The following is a 22,428-nucleotide window of genomic DNA, read 5'->3' as shown; positions in this document are numbered from 1 at the left end:
ACCTCACGGATACCACAAATTGTATGCATGGTAGGTGTACCGAGAATGCTAAACCGACCACCACACAAAGAGCACAAAGAATGTCCAGTGGACGAGACAGTTTAAGGGCCCCCCACCGTATACAGTCCTGACCTTTCACCTAGCGACTACTTCCTCTTCTTCCTGGACTTGGCAAACAGTGCCTCGGTGGACAACGTTTTGAAACCACGCAGAGGAACTCAAGAACGGCGTTAATGTCAATTGAATGTCAACTCTCTCAGGCGGCGAGCTTCTATGCTCAGAGGGGTTATTAGAAACCGGTGTAGCGGTAGGAAAAATGCTTGGAAGTGAACGGCGATTACGTAGAGATGTGAAGTAGGTTTGTAAGTTAACTAAAAGTGCAGCCAATTAAATGTGTTTCTTATGAGTATATTTTTGATAGTGACCAAACGGCCCTTACTTTAAGAACATGCCTCGTATAAAACTGAATGTGTATGTCTTATCTATCATCTATTTCTTCTTCTTTGCCATAGAGTGTGCTCTATCCATAATAGTAGTTCTATCCTCTTCTGCTCTTCTATATATATATATATATATATATATATATATATATATATATATATATATATATATATATATAAAAACACAAATGGAAATTTTTAGAATATAGAGACACAAAGAAAGGACACTCACAATATGTTATTTGACGTTTCGACAGCTCGGCTGTCGTCTTCAGAATCAGAATTTTCAGAATGATTCTGAAGACGACAGCCGTGCTGTCGAAACGTCAAATAAAAAATTGTGTGTCCTTTCTTTGTGTCTCTATATTCTAAAAATCTACATCTGTGTTTTTAAATATCGAATTTTCGGTGGTCGTTGCCACCTTTATCAAGAAGAGAGGGACAGAACTGAGGTCAGTTCAATACTGCAATATGATTGTCAATTGATGGTTAAATGGCCTGGCTGGAACAATTTCCTCAACTTGGACGCAATGCTGTCTACAATATTGTCATGGAAAACCTCGGATACCACAAATTGTGTGTAAGGTGGGTGTACCGAGAATGCTAAACCGACCACCACACAAAGGGCAAAGAATGTCCCCAGTGGACGAGAGTTTTAGGCCCCCCCAGCGTATACAGTCCTGACCTTTCACCTAGCGGCTACTTCCTCTTCTTGCACTTGGCAAACAGTGCCTCGGTGGACAATGTTTAGAAACCACGAAGAGGAACTCAAGAACGGCATCAATATCAACTGGTTCAACTCTATAAGGCGGCGAGCTTCTATGCTCAGAGGGGTTATAAGAAGCTAGTGCAGAGGTACGAAAAAAATGCTTAGAAGTGAACGGCGATTATGTAGAGACGTGAAGTAGGTTTGTCGCTAACTAAAAGTGCCAACAAAACATGTTTCATATGAGTATATTCCTTCCTGTTACCAGACAGCCCCTACTTTATGAGCACGCCTCATATTAAAACTTAAACATCACTCTATTCATCGATATATTTAAAATTTTCATTGATACATTTTTGTATGAACTGCAGCAGTTTTTGTGAGGCCATGTGATACTGTCTCTTTGCAATTTTGAATGGTCCAAGATGGGCAGAATGTGTGGATACAAAAATGGCATCAGTGTCCGCAAAAATTCATTGATGGAAGTGAAAAATATATCGATGGATAGAGGAAGGTTCAGGCTTTAATAATATGTATCAGTTATGGAGAACGAAGATTCTATTCTATTAGGAAAAAATTAGAGAGTCCAATTTTGAGATTAGTCTAGTATAAAAACGCTACTGTATTTACATTATGATTTGTAAACTAACACAAACAGTCCTCTGAGTTCTTGTAGGGAATGTTTTAAAGAAAATTATGGTGCACAAAAGAAGGCAAGCGTCTTTAGAATTCAGAACGCATTATAACCTAAGAATTGAGGGAGTTTTCATTTGACAGATACCACTCCAACAACTAAATTGTACCCTAACTGATACTAATTATACAGGGTCACACCCAAAAAAGGTAGGACTGATTTTCTCTGGTGCAAACAGAGCGGTGGAGGGGGTTCTGCCGGGCAGGGTAAGGTGGAGGGGGCTCTTAGCAACAGACCTACACCAACCTCAGTCGCCTGCGGGCTGTCGTTGAGTGAGGACACCGTTTCTAGTGAAGCAAGTTTTTTGTCCGCGTCGAAAAACAAAATGAATCTGAATTTAGAGCAACGTTATTCCGTGAAGTTTTGTGCGAAACTCGGGAAGACGGCAACTGAGACCCTCGATATGATCAAGCAGGCTTATGGGGACACTGCCTTAAGCCGTTCCACAGTATTTGAGCGGCATAAGTTGTTTAAAGAGGGTAGGGAGCTCGTTGAAGACGACCATCGCTCCGGACGGCCGTCGACGGCAAGAACCGACACGAATGTGGACAGAGTGAGGACACTGCTGAACACAGACCGACACTTAACCAGTGAAGAAATTGCAGACCAGTTGGGTCTGTCTGCATCCAACGTCCAAAGCATTATTTCACAGGATTTGGCCATGCGCAAGGTGTGCGCCAAGATGGTGCCAAAAATTCTGAGTGTCAACCAACCAGTGTGGCCAAATACGGCGTTGCCAAGTTGCCGCACCCGCCCTTTTCTCCCGATCTGTTACCACCGGACTTCTTCTTCTTCCCCCTGATGAAAAGACAGCTCAAGGGACGACGTTTTGACTCAATAAAGGCCGTTCAAGAGGCTTCGACGAGGGTCATCAACGGCATCCCCAAAGAAAATTTCCAGCGGGCGTACGTGGAATGGGAGCAACGTTATACTAAGTGTGTAGCAGCTCAAGGAGCATACTTTGAAGATTATTAAGTCGATGTAAGTATATCGTCAATAAAATTATTGTAAAAAAATCAGTCCTACCACTTTTGGGTGCAACCCTGTATCATCAATACATGAAATTCATATATATAAATTCATATCATAATATCATGAAATTATTAAATAAATTTAGATCCGCATGTTTCAGCACTGAGGTCTCGCAAATTATTCGTACTCCTACATACATTGGTCGCTTGGATCATGTACATACATTAAATTTAGGAAATAGATGCCAGAACTAGCCGACTCAAGGACTCCTTCTTCCCATGGACAATACGGGATAGCAACTGCAGGGTTATAGATAGCAAAAATTCCACTTGACACCCTCAGCGTCTAAAAAATAATTAGTTGTATTTAAATGCATGCTCTTCCACTAACCTTATGTGTTTTGCTATAATAACCCATTCTTTCCGAATGACCTCATTCGTGTTCTGTTCATCTGTTTTTAAGTATCCCTTTCAATCCCTGTCCCTCTCCGCGGGGGGACATTCCTGCTACCTGCAACGTTGGATCGCATTCCCTGCCTTTTACAGACTCTTTGGGGGGTAGAGTGTCTCGTGGTGCATTTTCATGTGGTAGTGATGTTTCACATTCTTGCTTGTTGTGTCCTGGCTTGCGTGTTGTAGGATGGCTTTCGTGCTGCATCGCGGGGTGCAGTTTTTAGTTGGTTTGCGGTATATGTGTTTGCATGAGTGTTGGATGAAGGGATTGTTGCATGAGGGTATGCGCTGTTGTGGGTGTAATTTTCCGTGTTGTTTTCTTGCATGTGGTATTTTTCCTTTTTACGGTTGGTGACCTAACACCCCCCACCACACGCCCTTGCGGCGGCTTGCGGGGTATTATGTAGATGTAGATCAATACAAAATAATATAATCGGAGAACAGTTTTCATTAAATCTCCATTATTTCCCATACCAACTAAGTCCCCTTTTACAATTATTAACGGAAAATTTGACCACAGAAACCTTCCAAATTGTTTAAACTAATGAAATAATAAAACAAAACAATCATTTTCTTCACCCAGGCAATCGTATCTGTTCACTGTATCCATCAGTGTTGAGTACACTGATGGATACACTCGTTTCCGATGTTTATAACCCAAAACAATGAATGTTATTACATGATTTAAAGCCTGCACAAACCTATAATAACGTTAAATCAATATTATACAATTATTTAGACACAGAAAATAGAATGTAGCAATGAATACAATGAAGTAAGACGACCAGTGCATAGATTTAAGAGAACAAGACGGCATTATATTACGGCACAATGACGGTAGACAGTGGTAAACCATTTTTTTAAATCCTTATCAGTTAAGAGTAAATAAGCCCTACCGCAAAAAATCATCACCTGACAATTTAACGACAAATAATGAACAATTCAGAACACAATAACTATCCACAGTACAAGTCGGACGGCATGAAATACGGCACTATAAAGAATGCAGACAGCTGTAAACCACGGTTGACGGGAATCACTGAAACCAAATATACGTGGCAAATTTTAAAAGGATTAGTTTCCTGAGACGATACCGTGGTACTGGAACCATTTGAACCGTGGCACACTTGGTCTTGGTGCTACAAACTCACCTGTAGGTGGTGGTGGAGTGGATGGTGATGGTGGTGGTGCAGGGCAGCGCCACCAGATGGCGTCGATGACGGAGTGTTGGAGGAGGAAGAAGAAGATGAGGCGGAGGAAGCACCGCCGTTCTCCATCACTCGTAGTTTGTTGCGGTTGGCTATCGGACATCCTGACGCACTGTGCACAAGGGAAGAGATGGACAAGGGATTAGGGAAGGGGGTATTAAAATAATAAGAGAATAAGACTTTGTTTATGAGTTGAATTGAAGTTTGATTGAGATTCGTGACGTCTTTGATTTGGAAAGTTTCCAAAACAATTAGTTCCTCACATTACTGTACGCAGTACTTATTATATATACTCAAGCTGGTGCAATTTGGCGCTCATGTCACCTGGACTAGACAGCCTAGCTAGCTAGGTGCCAGTTGCCTCTAAGACCCAATTAGGAGCCATCTTTCTGCTTTGGCTGTTCGTTGAGCTGTACTCTTATGGTATGTGCCAGTTATGTTATAGTTTTAATATCTATTTAGAGTATAGTTTAAACTCCAAGAAACTGTATCAATCATTCACCTAACACAAAAATTCAATGTGCTGGAAGTGTTTTTGGGAAAGCCTGCAATCCCTTCACATCGTATTTGAGGAATTGAAGTCATTTTTACTCCATAAACTGTAAACAATTAGAAAAACTATTAAATATTTGTAATATCTTTTTAGAGTTTAGTTTAAACTCCAAGAAACTGTATCAATCTTTTCTCTAAGACACTAATTGAATGTGTTAGAAGTGTTTTTGAGAAAGTCTGCCATCTCTTCACATCGTATTTGGGGAATTGAAGATATTTTTGCTCCATAAACTGTAAACAATTACAAAAACTATTAAATATTTGTAATAACTATTTAGAGTATAGTTTTTACTCCAAGATGCTGCATCAATATTTTCTCTGAGACACTAATTGAATGTGGTAGAAGTGTTTTTGCGAAAGTCTGCAATCTCTTCACATCGTATTTGGGGAATTGAAGATATTTTTACTCCATAAACTGTAAACAATTACAAAAACTATTAAATATTTGTAATAACTATTTAGAGTATAGTTTAAACTCCAAGAAACTGTATCAATCATTCACCTAACACAAAAATTGAATGTGCTGGAAGTGATTTTGGGAAAGCCTGCAATCCCTTAACATCGTATTTGGGGAATTGAAATCAGTTTTACTTCATAAGCTGTGAAAAATTAAATAAACTAATAAATATTTGTGATAACTATTTAGAGTATAGTTTTTACTCCAAGATGCTGCATCAATATTTTCTCTGAGACACTAATTGAATGTGGTAGAAGTGTTTTTGCGAAAGTCTGCAATCTCTTCACATCGTATTTGGGGAATTGAAGATATTTTTACTCCATAAACTGTAAACAATTACAAAAACTATTAAATATTTGTAATAACTATTTAGAGTATAGTTTAAACTCCAAGAAACTGTATCAATCATTCACCTAACACAAAAATTGAATGTGCTGGAAGTGTTTTTGGGAAAGCCTGCAATCCCTTACCATCGTATTTGGGGAATTGAAATCAGTTTTACTTCATAAACTGTGAAAAATTAAATAAACTAATAAATATTTGTGATAACTATTTAGAATATAGTTTAATCTCCAAGATGCTGCATCAATATTTTCTCTGAGACACTAATTGAATGTGGTCGAAGTGTTTTTGCGAAAGTCTGCAATCTCTTCACATCGTATTTGGGGAATTGAAGATATTTTTACTCCATAAACTGTAAACAATTACAAAAACTATTAAATATTTGTAATAACTATTTAGAGTATAGTTTAAACTCCAAGAAACTGTATCAATCATTCACCTAACACAAAAATTGAATGTGCTGGAAGTGTTTTTGGGAAAGCCTGTAATCCCTTACCATCGTATTTGGGGAATTGAAATCAGTTTTACTTCATAAACTGTGAAAAATTAAATAAACTAATAAATATTTGTGATAACTATTTAGAATATAGTTTAATCTCCAAGATGCTGCATCAATATTTTCTCTGAGACACTAATTGAATGTGGTCGAAGTGTTTTTGCGAAAGTCTGCAATCTCTTCACATCGTATTTGGGGAATTGAAGATATTTTTACTCCATAAACTGTAAACAATTACAAAAACTAATAAATATTTGTAATAACTATTTAGAGTATAGTTTAAACTCCAAGAAACTGTATCAATCATTCACCTAACACAAAAATGGAATGTGCTGGAAGTGTTTTTGGGAAAGCCTGCAATCCCTTAACATTGTATTTGGGGAATTGAAGTCATTTTTACTATATAAACTGTAAACAAATAAATAAACTAATAAATATTTGTGATAACTATTTAGAATATAGTTTAATCTCCAAGATGCTGCATCAATATTTTCTCTGAGACACTAATTGAATGTGGTCGAAGTGTTTTTGCGAAAGTCTGCAATCTCTTCACATCGTATTTGGGGAATTGAAGATATTTTTGCTCCATAAACTGTAAAAAATTGCATAACCTAATACACATTGGTAATACCTATTTAGAGTATAATTTAAACTCCAAGAAACTGTATCAATCATTCACCTAACACAAAAATTGAATGTGTTGGAAGTGTTTTTGGGAAAGCCTGCAATCCCTTAACATTGTATTTGGGGAATTGAAATCAGTTTTACTTCATAAACTGTGAAAAATTAAATAAACTAATAAATATTTGTGATAACTATTTAGAATATAGTTTAAGCTCCAAGAATCTGTATCAATCCTTTCTCTAACCCCGAAATTGAATGTCCTAGAAGTATTTGAAAGTCTAAAGTCGTAGCACATCACGTGAGTATATCCCAAGCACAGCTGGTTGGAGATTTTAATTTCACCCCCCACCCCATCATTTTGAAGGAAGCCGATGTTTGAAATGAGTGTGGATTGGCGTGCTTGCTTTAGTGGGTTTTACGAGACCGCTGTTGGCATATCAGGGAGGAGGGTAGCGAATATGTGGGATGGTTTGCAGAATGCCTTATGAGTGCAGAAGGGAGAAACGAACCTAATTAGAACCAGTCTGCGGTTATAAGTGAGAAACAGACCGAAGGGAGGCTGTCAGGGGATGTATAGGAGAGACAGGGGGCGCATACCGCCGGCCCTGACTCAAAAACGGACCATGTACACGACGCAGAAGAATGGTTGAAGTCCCTATCTTGTTTTAAGACCAAAACACCAACCAAAAACACTTTGAAAAATATTAAATATCCTAAAAATCAGACTTCCGGACATAATATTGTACACTGATATACAATTAATGGCCAAAAAAATCATTTTTTATGGATTTTACACCTATTTTACGCACAGCTGAGCATTAAACTAGGACCTAAGTCAAGTTTTTTTAACTTACTGAGGGCAAAAAAGGGAAGTTAGTACTTCCACGTCAAGATTTATAAAGGTTTTTCACTTACCTACTCTAATATCTTGCTTCTACCTAGGATTTAAAATAAAGTTTATAGACTTCCCTTGCAACAGTTCTGCTTTATCCCGAATTCAGCATCAGTCTGTGCAATTAATACGCGAACTGGTGTAATCTGGCATCCATGTAAACCCCCCTACTCACAGCTAGTTGCCTGAGCAACCCAATGAGGAGCCATCTTTGTGCTTTGGTGGATCTTTGAGCCGTCTGTATGGTATGTGCCAGTTATGTTATAGTTTCTGTTGTCCTTTCTTGTTTTTAATACTGATTGTCGTTGAAAATTAGATATTCACGAAATCACAGAGCAACGAATCAATGTATCAAGTTACTATGATTAAGTGCGGTTGTAAAAGTTATCAAAAGAAATTACTGAGAAATGTACCGACAGCTGTTTATACCGTGATAATGCTTTCTGAAGAATAAAACATCAACAAACCGAACGGTATTAGGGTTAACCCTGTGAAATTTATCCATGATGGAAAGGAAACAAACCATGCAAATTTCACTTGAATAGAGATTTATTCACGACCCGGGTTTCAAACACCTAAACCTGAAGATGACATTAAGTTTGAAACCCGGGTCGTGAATAAATCTCTATTCAAGTGAAATTTGCATAGTTTGTTTCCTTTCCATCAATAAAACATCAGTTTTCCAGTGAATTGTAGAATCTTATTGAAGATGGCCGAGACAAGATGCCAAGACGGATTAAGATGCAAAGGCCTTTATAAAGACCTTCCTATTCCCATCACTTACTGTGTTTGACGTTGATACTACATTGATTGTGACAGTGCAATGGTCCCTTGTCCTTCTTCTCATCTAATCGTCATTATAATAATAACTGTCATCCGAATGATAATGTCAGCTGATGAAGAGTGAACTGAATTAAGAGTAAATTATCAACAGTGCCCACCCTACTAATACTATTTTATTACCATTGAATGACACGATATGATTGGATGGAGAGATGGATGGATCCTTTGATGACACACACACACACACACACCAATGAATGACACCATGACACAATGCACACCATTCAGAGCACATTATATCAGAGAGCACATTGATATATGTTCGCCGTTGTTTCTGGCTAAACAAATTAATTTAAATCACCTTTGATCCTATCATCAACCATCTTTCTTATTAAGATTCTTAAAATAGATCTCTGCCCCTTTTTGCAACTTTTTCCAATATATATTCCCGATTAATAAAATGCAATGAAATGTGATGATAATGATGATTGGTGGGGACATTGTACGTGTCATATCACACTTTGGGGCACACGAGATGATAATAATATGTTTGTTGGAGAAGAGACAGACAATAAATAATAATAATAAAGCAAAGAAGAAACGAATAGATATAGAAAACTGCGTCTACTGATAATTAAATAAGAAGAACCTTAATAAGAACTGAACTGCCTTTGAATAAGAGGAGGAGGACTTCCAAAGGGGAGGGTGCTTTATTATTATTAAACAGTAGAAATGAATATAAGAAGAAGAAGAAGATGGAATATATAATAATAATAAGAAGAAGGCATGGATAGCCATTACTACAAATTGACAGAGAGAGTACTTTGAAAAAGGTATAGACACCAAAATCATTGATATATATATTAACTCTAAATTTAAACCAAAATTAATTGTTTTTATGGCCTCTGTTTGCATATTTATTGGAAAGGATGGTATATTTCAATCAAATTCCATGCTTTATTGGGTAAATCAGGTACGGAGACCTTGGGCATGATTCCCTAAGCGTACAAGGATGAAAGCACATCTCAAACTGGAGTTTACTTTGAAATAACACCCGAATGTGAATTATTGGGTACACTCCAAAATATATTATAATAATGTTAACAGCACAGAAATGTTCTAACCGAGTAACTATTGTTTAAAACGACTTAACTACTTATTCAAAGACACATGTTCATTGCTCGTTTTAATACAAGGAAGTTCTTTAAGATGCCATTAACGTCGTCATCGGTTGGATATGCTATCTCAGACGACACAGAATTGCATTTCTGAAGGAATTTTGAAGGACATATTAAAAATTAGATATTAAACAAATGTTTATTAAAACTGTTCTGTGAATATGCTTAAAAATATTGTAGAGATATGTAGTTTTTGAGATGAAAATAATTATTTTCAGTATCTTTCCCTGTATATATATATATATATATATATATATATATATATATATATATATATTCATTTATATACATATATATATATTTATTTGTACACACATATATATATATATATACATATATATATATATATATATATATATATATATATATATATATATTCATTTATATACATATATATATATTTATTTATACACATATATATATATATATATATACATATATATATATATATATATATATATATATATATATATATATATATATATATATATATACATATATATATATACATATATATATATTATATTTTATATATATCTCTATATATATGTATTCAAATTATAAATAGCACAAGCCACCTTTCTCAAGGAAGGATCCTCAAAAAACCAAAATTCCACATCTAACCTTATTCCCAAATGTCCCACTGTTACTTTCAAATGCCCAGCCAACTTATCAGATCTTCTCAAAATCAACCAATCCACTAATTAAATCCCAGCCCTGTCCCAAAACCACTCCTATGCCCTGCAATAAACTTACTAGATGCTAAACATATCCTAGTATTTACAAAAACCAAAATCCCATCCCTCTCCAACCCGCTTTTCAACTCTCTCCCACCAATTCCCAACTCTACTTGCACAGCTAGCAATGTAGTTTACCTTCTTAAGTGCTAACTATGCCCTGCCTTCTACGTTTGACAGTGTACCACATCCCTCAATAGTAGAATCAAAAAACACTTGTGCCTCTTTCAAGAATTCTTCCCTGATTGATATGTCCCTGAACCCCAAACACACCTCCGAACACAACACTCCCATTGATAAATACTATAGTGTATCCATCTTAGCATCCCTCCCACCCTCTGACCCTCCAGTCAAACTCAAAACAATTTAGCAGGCATACATAGGGTTCCTGGATTCATTCAGTAATCCAGGATTTAATGTTAGGCATTAATTACCCTGATCTTCACATATTCCCATCACACCTCCGCTCCCAAAACTTTCCATATCATTATTCCAACATTTCTAAAAATCTCCCTCCCATTTCTTTTCCCTTCCATTCAGCAATTCTAGCCTTGTCTTTTCCTCAGTTCTGTCCTTCTCTTCCTTGAGAAGGGTGGCTTGGGACTCCAAAAATTAGAAACCTAGTGAGTTTCATTTCATTTATTTGTTTCTGTGTGTGTCCACTAGTGCTAACTTCATATAAATTATTACAAACATTTTTAGACTGTATTTTTCTTATATATAAATATATATATATATACACACATACATATATATACATATATATACATATATATATACATATATGTACATACATACATATATATATACATACATACATATATATACACACACACACACACACACATATATATATATATATATATATATATATATATATATATATATACACATGCACACATATTGAAACACAAAATCTCACCAAATGGCAAACAAATACTCATTCACATGGAAATAGATATAAGGAAAAGGGATAGCAAAACATATAAAGGACAAACACACGACAAACACAGGAGAGAGTACGTGGAGAAGGCAGAATTAAGCAGATCACAAGTGTAAAAATACTTCCTCGACCGGGACTTGAACTCCGGATCTTTCCACTTGCCGGGCAAATGCTCTCAACCACTTAAGCTATCGAGGAAACGTAATTTACATTGAGATCAGCAGGTCTTTATGCAACTAAGAGCCCTGATTCTTTGGCCAAGAGATGGCATTAGGGAACTGTTTAACCCACCAAAGGATAAAATGGACAACACACAAGAGGAAAGGTTAGTGGGTAAGCAGTCTTACAACATCATACAGGGTAAGAACCGTTTCATGGCACACATAGCCAGAAGAAAGAGACGAGCCACATGGGCCAAATTTATGGCATGAGTCCTGCGGACATATCCCTTACCTTCTGTGAGACAGGAACTTCCCTGTGGCGTGACCCGAACCGTCGCATCCCGGTATAGGACACCTATATGCCGGGGAGAGACGAATGAAAACAAAATGAGAAATTTGCGATCGTAGAGAAAGGAACTCTTTTAACGGTGCCGAACACGAATACGTACCGTACCGCACTCTTTTCCACTAAGTTGGGCACAAAGATGTGCCCAGGTCCAGTAATTCTGAAAGAATTTCACACTTTATTTAAAAGATAATACTCCCCAAAGGGAAAGAAGTATGCGATGAAACTTGATGACATAACAAATTGGACACAATTCTCTTCTGCAGAGTTCAGAGTCATTTAATATCAATTATATTTAGTGCTTTACCTACCAAATATCCAGGCAAAGCATTGATTAGAACTGTAGCCGAATATATGGCATGATTACTCAATTTTCATCAAAATAAAGTCAAATTTTTTTGGCCAATATTTCATCAAATTTTAAAACAATGCATTTACCAAATTCTGGGAGAAGAGATCTTAGCTTCCCATCAGGGTAGACTACATGCGAGGGTAGGTTGAAAACTTGTAGACAACACACAAATTGACCTCCAGAAGCCCTCCTGGTTTTGGCATGTGGAAGTTACATTCCTCCCTCAACACACATGCCCAGGTTTGAGGTGTTACGTTCATCCAGTGTAGTATTTTGGGAAGCGGAAGTATGGAGATGTGTTCTGGTAATACATATAAAATGACCTCCAGGAGCACTTGTAGTCTGGGCATGTGGAAGTAACATTCCCCCCTCAACACACATTCTAAGGTTTGAGTTGTTTATATTATTCATCCAGTGTAGTATTTTGAGAAGCGGATGAAGTATGGAGATGTTCCGGTAATACATATAAAATGACCTTCAGGAGCATTCCTAGTCTGGGCATGTGGAAGTAACATTCCCCCCTCAACACATATACGCAGGTTTCCACCAATATCTCTACAAATTTTGAAAAAATTTCTCACATTTTTCATGAAATTTCCGTGAAAGGAGATCAAAATATTCAGAAAAATTTTCGGACAATATATCCACAAATTGGGGAGTTCGGATGGGCAGCATTAGGAAGAGGGTTTCAAATTATCAATGCTGTTCAATACGTATACATGTGGAAGAAGTAATGTAGAGAAGAATGAGTCTGTAGGGAATTAATTTAAAAATCAGTTACGGTTTGCTGATGACCAAGCTTTAGTTTGTCAGTCAGCCAAGGGGCTGCAAGCATTGCTGAGTGAATTGGAAATTCAGTGCGACAGGTATGGGATGAGAATAAATATATTAATAAAACAAAGGTTATGCGATTTTCTAGAAAGAAAAAGGCCAAGCTAAACATTAAAATAGGAGGGCAAAAACTATAGAGCAGGTAGAACAGTTTATGTATCTCTGGAAGTGTTTTGGACCAACACGGTCAAAGTAGTAGGGACGTAAGGAGAAGAATTGCGCTAGGCAAAGAGGCTTTCACAAGGAGGAGGGAGTTGATGACGGGGACGTTGAGTAAGGATGTTAAGAAAAGACTATTAAAAATTTTCATATGGAGCGTAGCTATGTACGGAGCGGAAACGTGGTCATTGAAGCAGGAGGATAGACGTAGATTGGAGGCTATTGTAGATATAATGTGGGCGTGGAGAAGAATGGAGAAGGTGAAATGGACCGATAGAATGAAAACAAATGAGGAAGTACTTGGTATGGTGGGCGAAGAGAAAGGTTTGTTGGGAGATATTACTAAGGAGGAGGCAGGAAAAGTGGATGAAGGGGGCATTGATTGACAATAGTAGGATGTTGAAGACTGTAATAGAGGGGAGAATTATAGGCAAACGAGGAAAGGGAAGGAACAGGATAGGGATGTTGGACGGGATGAAGGGAGGAAGAAAGTACTCTGAGATGAAGAGGGACCTGATGTAGAGTAGGATGCTGGATTTTGTTTTGTTAGTAGTCACAAAATATTTATTTGGTAGTTTTGTCCATCCATAACCTTTAGTTTATTTCCAAATTTAGAATCAACCTTGAAAAGGGCACCGATTTGACTCTATTGCAGACATTAATATGAAGGGCGGACCTGAAGAGGATCCCTAAGACGGCTTACCAGGCAAGGTTTGAGAGCTGGAAAAAACGTTGGCAAAGGTGTTTTGTCAGCCAAGGCATGTACTTTGAGAGCTACAAGTTCAATTAAGCTGTTTCCGTCGAAGTAAGTTATGAAATCAGTCCTGTCTTTTTTTGATCACACCTTGTACAATGATTTAATGTTAAATAAACTAAACAAACACCAATCCAAATTGATAAGACTGTTGATAGAGAGCATACAACTATATCAGCATTTCTAACGTAAATGACTATGAATTCTAATGATGTTTACATGGATAAAAGAGATTATTAAAACTAAAATAACATTTGCATTAACATTAAAATAAGAGATAAACCATTTGCATTAATCAACAACGCAGGGAAGAGAAATGGAATTACATGTACAGGTGTATAAACATAAAATTACATTTTGCACTAAAAACATTTGCTTAACAAATGAATTAAATATTTGTTTTCAATAATTAATACATTGGATTAAAGCTTAAACATTCCTCTTTCAATTGATATATTTGATATTTCCGCAGATACGTTTTTGCACGCACTGGAAAAGTTTTTGTAAGGCCATGTCAAAACATCTCATCGCTATTTCAACGTATCTAGGCTACCACAACGCAGATATACAAAAACTGCATTACTGTCTACCTAAATTCATCCCCGAAAATGGCAATTATATCAATAAATAGAAGAATATCCAAGCTTTAATATTATGTGACAGTTATTGAGAACAAACATTTCCTTCTATTTAAAATAAATCAGAGAACTTACTTCCGAAACTTCCCTAGCATAAAAATACTCCCTTGTTCCATTTGCGAACAATTCTCATATGTAACACACAAACAGATGGCATTTCAAATGCAAATAACCATGTACTCTGCTGTTTTAATACCACAAAATAGATTGTTATGCTTAAAATAATGTTTACAGGCATACATTTGCATAAACTAATGATAAGTAATAGAATTAAATCCATAAAACTGAGGTAGGTAATCTATAAAATTGCATACTTCCGCAAAATATTCGCCTAATTGGTTCAAGTTTGGATTCTTCACCCAAAACTGACCTCAACGGTTCGGAATCTTGTCCATCTCTTGGTTTACTCTTCGGTTTATTGGCTCGTGGACATCCCGATAGCGACCGGTGTGACGAATAGTTGCCCGTAACATGACCAGATCCATCGCAGCCCGGCGTTGGACATTTCAATTCTTGAGAATGTGCCTGGACCGTGGAACGGTCGGCTCGTGGACATCCGGACAAGCTGTGGTTGAAAAGACATGAGAAAGAACGACATTAGAACAACAGCGGCACAATACACAGAACAAGACATCAAACCCCAAAGGCACACGTAAAAATGTCATGCAAAGAAATAATTTCCCATCGAACTGATCATCGTTTTTGCAAAATTATCTATGCTATCCTCTCCTTAGATCTGTCTTAAATATTATACTTAAAAATTAATGAATTCCAAGAGTAACTTTCAGCAGAGTCACTGGCTAATACGTGGTCTGTGCCATAAATGTGTGAACAGATGTAGTCTGGCCTCAATGATGCTTGGACTATAGCCCCCCGCCTACTAGCTAGGCGCTAGTTGTCTGAGATATCCAATGACAAGCCGTCTGTGGGCTTTGGTGGATTGTCGGGCTGTACGTAGGGCATCCCAGTTATGTTATAGTTTCTGTTGTCCCTTCTTGTTCTTACTGTTGGCCATTGAAAATGGATATTGACAAAATCACAGAGCTACGAATGAACACATCAAGTTTATAAGGTTAAATGCGGTGGTCAAAGTTATCAAGAAATTACTGAGAAATGTACTGAAAGCTGTTTGTAAGGAGAAAATGCTTTCTGAAGTAAAAACATTTGTTATTTTCAAGTGGATTAAGGGTTTTATTGAAGATGGCCGAGACAAGACGCCAAGACCGATTAAGATGAAAGGCCTTTATAAAGACCTTCCTATTCCCATCACCTGTGTTTGACGTTGATATAACATTGATCGTGTGTGCAATGGTCCCTTGTCCTTCTTCTTATCTAATCGTCATTATAATAATAAACTGTGATCCGAATGATAATAGCTGATGAATAGTGAACTGAATATATAGTAAATTATCAACAGTGCACAAACACACTCTAATACTATTTACTAATAATAATACTAGTATAATAGTACTAGTGCCCACACTAGTACTATTTAATTAGTTTATTAAAGTTAAGTTTGCCGTTGTTTCTGTATAATTAATAAACTCAAATCACCATTGATCCTTTGATCATCACAATCCTCCTCCTTATTATTTCAATTCTTAAAATAGATCTCCGCCCCTTTTTGCTACTTTTTCCAAAATATATTCCCAGTATAAAATGCAATGAAATGTGATGATAATGATGATTGGTGGGGACATTGCACGTGTCATATCACACTTTGGGGCACACGAGATGATAATAATATGTTTGTTGGAGAAGAGACAGACAATAAATAAAAATAATAATAAAGCAAAGAAGAGACGATTAGATATAGAAAACTACAACTACTGATAATTAAATGAGAAGAACCTTAATAAGAACTGAACTGCCTTTAAATAAGAGGAGGAGGACTTCCAAAGGGGAGGAGGGTGCTTTATTATTATTAAACAGTGTAAATGAATATAAGAAGAAGAAGAAGATGGAATATATAATAATAATAATAAGAAGAAGGCATAGATAGCCATTACTACGAATTGACAGAGAGAGTACTTTGAAGAAGGAAAAGACAACAAAATCATTGATATAGACTGTAAGTTTAAGGCAAAATAAAGTTCATATGGCCTCAGTTAGTGTGTTTATAGGATGATGTAGTGCTACATGGGACGAATTAAAGTAAGAAGTACACAGCAATCAAAAATACCAGGACGTAACCCAATTAGCGTCAAATAGAGTAGGATGTAGGGCTTGCAGTCAAACAAATCTTATGATTTAATGACCAAGTATGACATCGATAATTAGCATGACAATAGAATGATTGAATATTGTCTTTGTTGAATGAATACAGGATATTCTTTTGTTATCAATGAGCATTAGTGCCGGTAACATAAAGTTAAAATATTGAACCACAACCAAAACTAAAGGTAATAAGGAAGCAATTGCCTTCAATTTAATCGCCCTGATTTGTGATTAAATGTTTATTAATCTGCATAGACTAACAGGAAGATCAATGCTACAATTTCAGAGCATAAAAAAACATTCGACTTCACCGGGATTTGAACCGGGATCCCTCAAATGTCCATTCGAGTGCTTTAGCCAGATAAGCTATCAAGGCGTCCTCTTACGAGGGCCATTCAATAAGTACCTGTGTTAGAAATGAAGAAACTATTTTTTCATAAACTTTTTCTTAATTTTTCAACACAGTCCCCTTATTAGAAAGATACACTTCTCCCAAAGTATCGGTCATTTTTTAAACCCCTCCAAAATAATAGGATTTGTCGAACTATCTCCAAAATACGACTCTGTCTCTCGGCGATAACTTCCTCGCTTGAGCTAAATTTTCTCCTGCGAGCCATTTCTTCATGTTAGGGAATAAGAAAAAGTCACAGGCAGCCAGATTGGGAGAATACGGGGGGGTGCGGCAGCAATTCATAACGTAGTTCATGCAGTTCATGAAGTCACAGGCAGCCAGATCGGGTGAATACGGGGGTGCGGCAGCAATTCATAACATAGTTCATGCAGTTTGGCGGCGACAACTCCGGGATCAGCTTGTTGTCCACCGTGAGCAATCACCATGGCACCCATCGGGCCGACAATTTTCTCATTTTGCCAATCTATTCTTGTAAAATATTATTTGCTGTTCAGGTCGACACATCCCCCACGGCCTCTGCTACTTCGCGCACTTTCGTTCGTCAATCAGCAAGAATCATGGCGTGGACTTTTTGAATGATTTCCTTGGTAACCACGTCTGCCGGGCGTCCTGGTCACTCCTCATCAGAAACAGATGTTCGCCCACGTTTAAATTCGTTGAACCAATATCTAACTGTGGTTATAGATGGCGTGAAGTGTCCTCATCCAACAGCATCCAACTTTGCTTTCATCTCCTCGCATTCCTTCCCATCCAAAACAAAACAAAAAGCAAATTACCAAACGATACTGCTCTCTTTTTCCATCTTCAAGCCAAAATCACGAAACACGTCTTACACTCGAATGGCTGCCAAATCCAAACTAACCTTTTTAAATCAGTCTGAAATTTGTTGTTTCACCATCGTTTGATAGATGGCAGCACATAACGATAGCATAAACTTCCCTCAGGAATGCCCTTTGGTTGTCATATACGGGTACTTATTGAACCGCCCTTGTAAACTCTGAAATTTTGAATCGATAGCCTAACTGGCTAAAGCACTCAACGGGACATTTGAGGGATCCCGGTTCGAATCTCGGTCAAGGCGAATGATTTTTACACTCTGAAATTGTTGCATTGAAATGCACATTAGCGGATGACTCTGTTAAAAGCCACTGTTGCGGCTTCTACCGCGGTTTCTTCGGAATAACAGGATGATGTCACCACACTGACATAATACATACATACATACTATATCATTATTTTCAGATAAACTAAAAGAGCACACAGGCATTCTAACTATATTAATAAGTACGACAGAGTGTACGGAAGTAAGACAGCAAAAAATGGTTGCTTTTCACACAAATTTCTAGAGTATAAATTAATAATAACTGCTAATAACAATTGCATTTTTAAGTTACATTACATTTAATACTGAATTTGTGATTTAATACATCAGAAAACTGAAACAAAACAGTGAAAAGCCACCATCAGTCAAGACAAAGTCATATGGATTATATGATGAAAAAACCTTGATGCACAAGTACAGGGTTCGTTCCATAAGTAATGCAATTCAATTTCCCACACCTCTCCTATTGATCGGAGTAGGATCGAATCACTCTTAGTAGGTTGGGAGGACATTAAGCTTTGCCACAAAACCGGTCTCAGTGCTCTCCAAGCTGTGGATGCGGCAGGGCGTCAGTTATTCTAAACCTCTACACGCCGACTGTGCCACAAATTAAATATCATTGACGATGGAGCAATGCTATACAATTACCGTAAGTTTTGTGCTTAACTGAACATAAATCTCTTGTGAGGAGACTATCCAAACAAGGTACGTTCTGAAAGTAATGCAAATGAATTTCCCGAGCCGATACTATTAGTCGGAGATTGATGAAATTACTTTGATTAGGTCGAGGAAACATTTAGCTTTGCCACTAAACCAGTCTCAGTGCTCTCAAAGCTGTGGAAGCGACAGGATTTCAGTTATAGTTAACCTCTGCACACCGAGAGTGTCACGAAATTTGAATCTTTGAAATTGAAATTATTTGTGAGACTTACGGGGACCCTGCTGTCTTAAGCACAAGTTTTGAGGTGGTTTAAAGTCTTTAAGGAGGGCCTATGAAGAGGTGTACGACAAACAACCCTCTGGGCAGACGTCAAACCAGCAAAACCGACAAAAATGTGGCTCGTGTCCGACAATTTTTGACTCTGGCAGTCGATTAAGTGTCAAGATTATTGCCAATGAGGAAAGTGTGCGTCAATCTCGTGCCCCAAGGTGTTTCCCACAATGCTCCACAAGTCTGTGAGTTCCTGGTCTGACAGCAGGTGCCTACGCCCCCTTATAGTCCTGACGCCACCCAAGCAGACTTCTTTTTGTTCCCTCTGATTAAGACAGCCCTGAAAAAAACCTGTTTTCTGTCCATAGATGAGATCCAATCTGCTCTGTGACAAAGACCTAGCGAAAGGTCCTCGAAGACATCTTAAAAAGTCTCACCAAGCCATGTTGGGACTATAAGGAGGCTGGGAGACCACTGGGGAGGTACTCTGGACCAGGAAGTTGGTAACAATGAAGGAAGTGTGGCTGGGGGCATTGTAATTAGTGGAGCTTGACCATATCTTTCCGCTCAGACTGCTCTGAGCAAACTGACTACCAGCTGAGTTGGAAGGGCACACCCCCCACCACATTTCCCGTTCGGTTTCACCGCGTGAACATGTATAGTCGCGTCACAATAAAATCGTGCACATTAATTGCATAATGGACCTCTCAGTCTGCTCAGAGCAAACTGACGATCGGCTGAATTGGAAGGGCACACCCCTTAACACATTTCCCGAACGGTTTCACCGCGTTGGCATGTGTGGTAGCATCACAATAAAATCGTGTGCAATACATTTATAATGGACATCTCAGACTGCTCAGAGCAAACTGACGACCGGCTGAATTGGAAGGACAGACCCCTAACCACATTCCCGACCGGTTTCACCGCATTGACATGTTTTATCGCGTCACAATAAAATCGTGTGCATTACATGAATAATGGACATCTCAGATTGCTCAGAGCAAACTGACGACCGGCTGAATTGGAAGGGAACACCCCCTAACAAATTTCCCGACCAGTTTCACCGCGTTGGCATGTATGGTAGCGTCACAATAAAATCGTGTGCATTACATCTATAATGGACATCTCAGACCGCTCGGAGCACACTGACGACCGGCTGAATTGGAAGGGGACACCCCCCCATATTTCCCGACCATTTTAACTGCGTTGACATGTTTTGTCGCGTCACAATAAAATTGTATGCATAACTTTCCTAATGGACCTCTCAGACTGCTCGGAGCACACTGATGACCGGCTGAATTGGAAGGGCAAACCCCCTAACACATTTCCCGACCGTTTTAACTGCGTTCACATGTTTTGTCGCGTCACAATAAAATTGTATGCATAACTTTCCTAATGGACCTCTCAGACTGCTCGGAGCACACTGATGACCGGCTGAATTGTAAGGGGACACCCCCACCAAATTTTTCAAGTCATTTTACTCATTTTAATAAAGTCATTCTTAATTACTTTCTTAAGGACATCTCAGATTGCTCCGAGGACACTGACGACCGGCTGAATTGGAAGGGCAGACCCCCCACTAAATTTTCCAAGCAATTTTACTCGTCTTAATAAAGTAAATCGTAATTAATTTCAATTTGGACCATGTAATATGATGAAGTGGACACAGCTAAGGACAACTCATTGCTTTCTAAAGGAGGCTATTTCTCTATCAAATTGATTTATTTATAACTGGATAGTTTCTGGACAGAACTCTTCAACCAGCAACTGTGACATCTGATTAATATCAAATTTAATTAGTGCAACTATTAATTACCATGTGGATAACAAAAACACATTTTAAGATAACTACACATAGAGCAATTGTTACAATTTGTCTAGGAGATTCATTATATTTTACATATATGAAAACACACTATCAAAGAAGCCAAATGCTACTCAAAATTTCAGGTCCGACTTGAAGACACAATTCTTAATTGAAACTAATGCTGTCGTTAGCATTTTTCTGATTCGGAAGAACATAAAGAACTGTTTGGAAGGAAACTGAGTAAGTTTTGCCAATACAAAACAGATCAGGTTATGAATAAGAGGGAACTGGAATGTTTATCTAATGGACTAAGACAGACAACACAACAGAGACAAGATAAACACAGAAGTAATTATTTAGTTAATTGAATCAAAACGCAAGGCATTCTATAAGAAAAACAGAGTACAATCCTCGGGTTGGGAATATTTTAAAAAGGGCTAGATTGTTACTCGGAAGCAATCATTCCGCTTTGAAATTGCGAGTCCTGGATGAGACAGAAACAAGTCAAAACCCCAGATTTACATGACTTAATTGCCATAACATAAGATGACCATTTAAACGACCTTCAATTATGAGGGAAACTCAATGCACAGACATAAATTAATGCTAGGATGAATAACGATTGGTTTAAATAATATTCCATAACTTAGATTGGTCTACAGATGCAGTTATTATAGGAAAATAATTGAGATATACAGGTCTCGATCGAGATAAGTACTGTATCAGAGGTAAATCTGCTGTAAATTGTTGAATATTACTGAGAATTATACGAAACAATGACATCGGAGAAAAAAATGCTATGTTTTTCGACATGTATTTCATTATTCACGACACAGGTTTCGATTTGCAAAGACAATATCCAAAAGAGGCTTCGATTTGTAAGCCGAATCCTATGCATATGATATGAATTGCTTCCACTATTTGATTTCTCAAACTGTTCTATCGAAAAACTACAGGCCTCAAGGTTGTCCTTCGATGGAAAACAGTAATTGATCATTGCGTACGAAGAAAAGGAATTAAAAAACATATATATTGCCTGGTAGTATTGAAAAAATTACAAAAACAGATCAGAAACAGATTTTATACCTTAAAATACTGATATACCCTGGATGCGTATTGTATAAAAACCTGGTAAAAGTATTTAAAAATCAGCTTCTCTGCTTAACAACAATCACTGATAGGAGTTAGTCACTTTAAAAACATTTAAAAAAGTATTCTGAATCAGATATCATAACACAATTC

The 22,428-nt window shown here is 37.5% G+C and overlaps 1 protein-coding gene across 1 annotated transcript in view; it reads right to left on the bottom strand.

The window, feature by feature from the left end:
* The window catches only part of LOC139693266 (uncharacterized), a 68,447-nt gene that overhangs the window by 25,803 nt on the left and 20,216 nt on the right, over positions 1 to 22,428 (bottom strand). Inside the window, exons 2-4 of the mRNA XM_071591375.1 lie at positions 15,088 to 15,282; positions 11,930 to 11,992; positions 4,416 to 4,584 (exon numbers count right to left, since the gene is read on the bottom strand). Coding sequence (XP_071447476.1) covers positions 4,416 to 4,584; positions 11,930 to 11,992; positions 15,088 to 15,282 — 427 coding nt within the window. The remainder of the gene's footprint in view (positions 1 to 4,415; positions 4,585 to 11,929; positions 11,993 to 15,087; positions 15,283 to 22,428) is intronic.

This window comes from Hetaerina americana, unplaced genomic scaffold (assembly GCF_022747635.1).
Source record: "Hetaerina americana unplaced genomic scaffold, ioHetAmer1.1.p SCAF_45, whole genome shotgun sequence".
NCBI classification, from domain to species: domain Eukaryota; kingdom Metazoa; phylum Arthropoda; class Insecta; order Odonata; family Calopterygidae; genus Hetaerina; species Hetaerina americana.
Note: the sequence above shows the minus strand (reverse complement) of the source record. Positions and strands in the feature narration are given on the sequence as shown.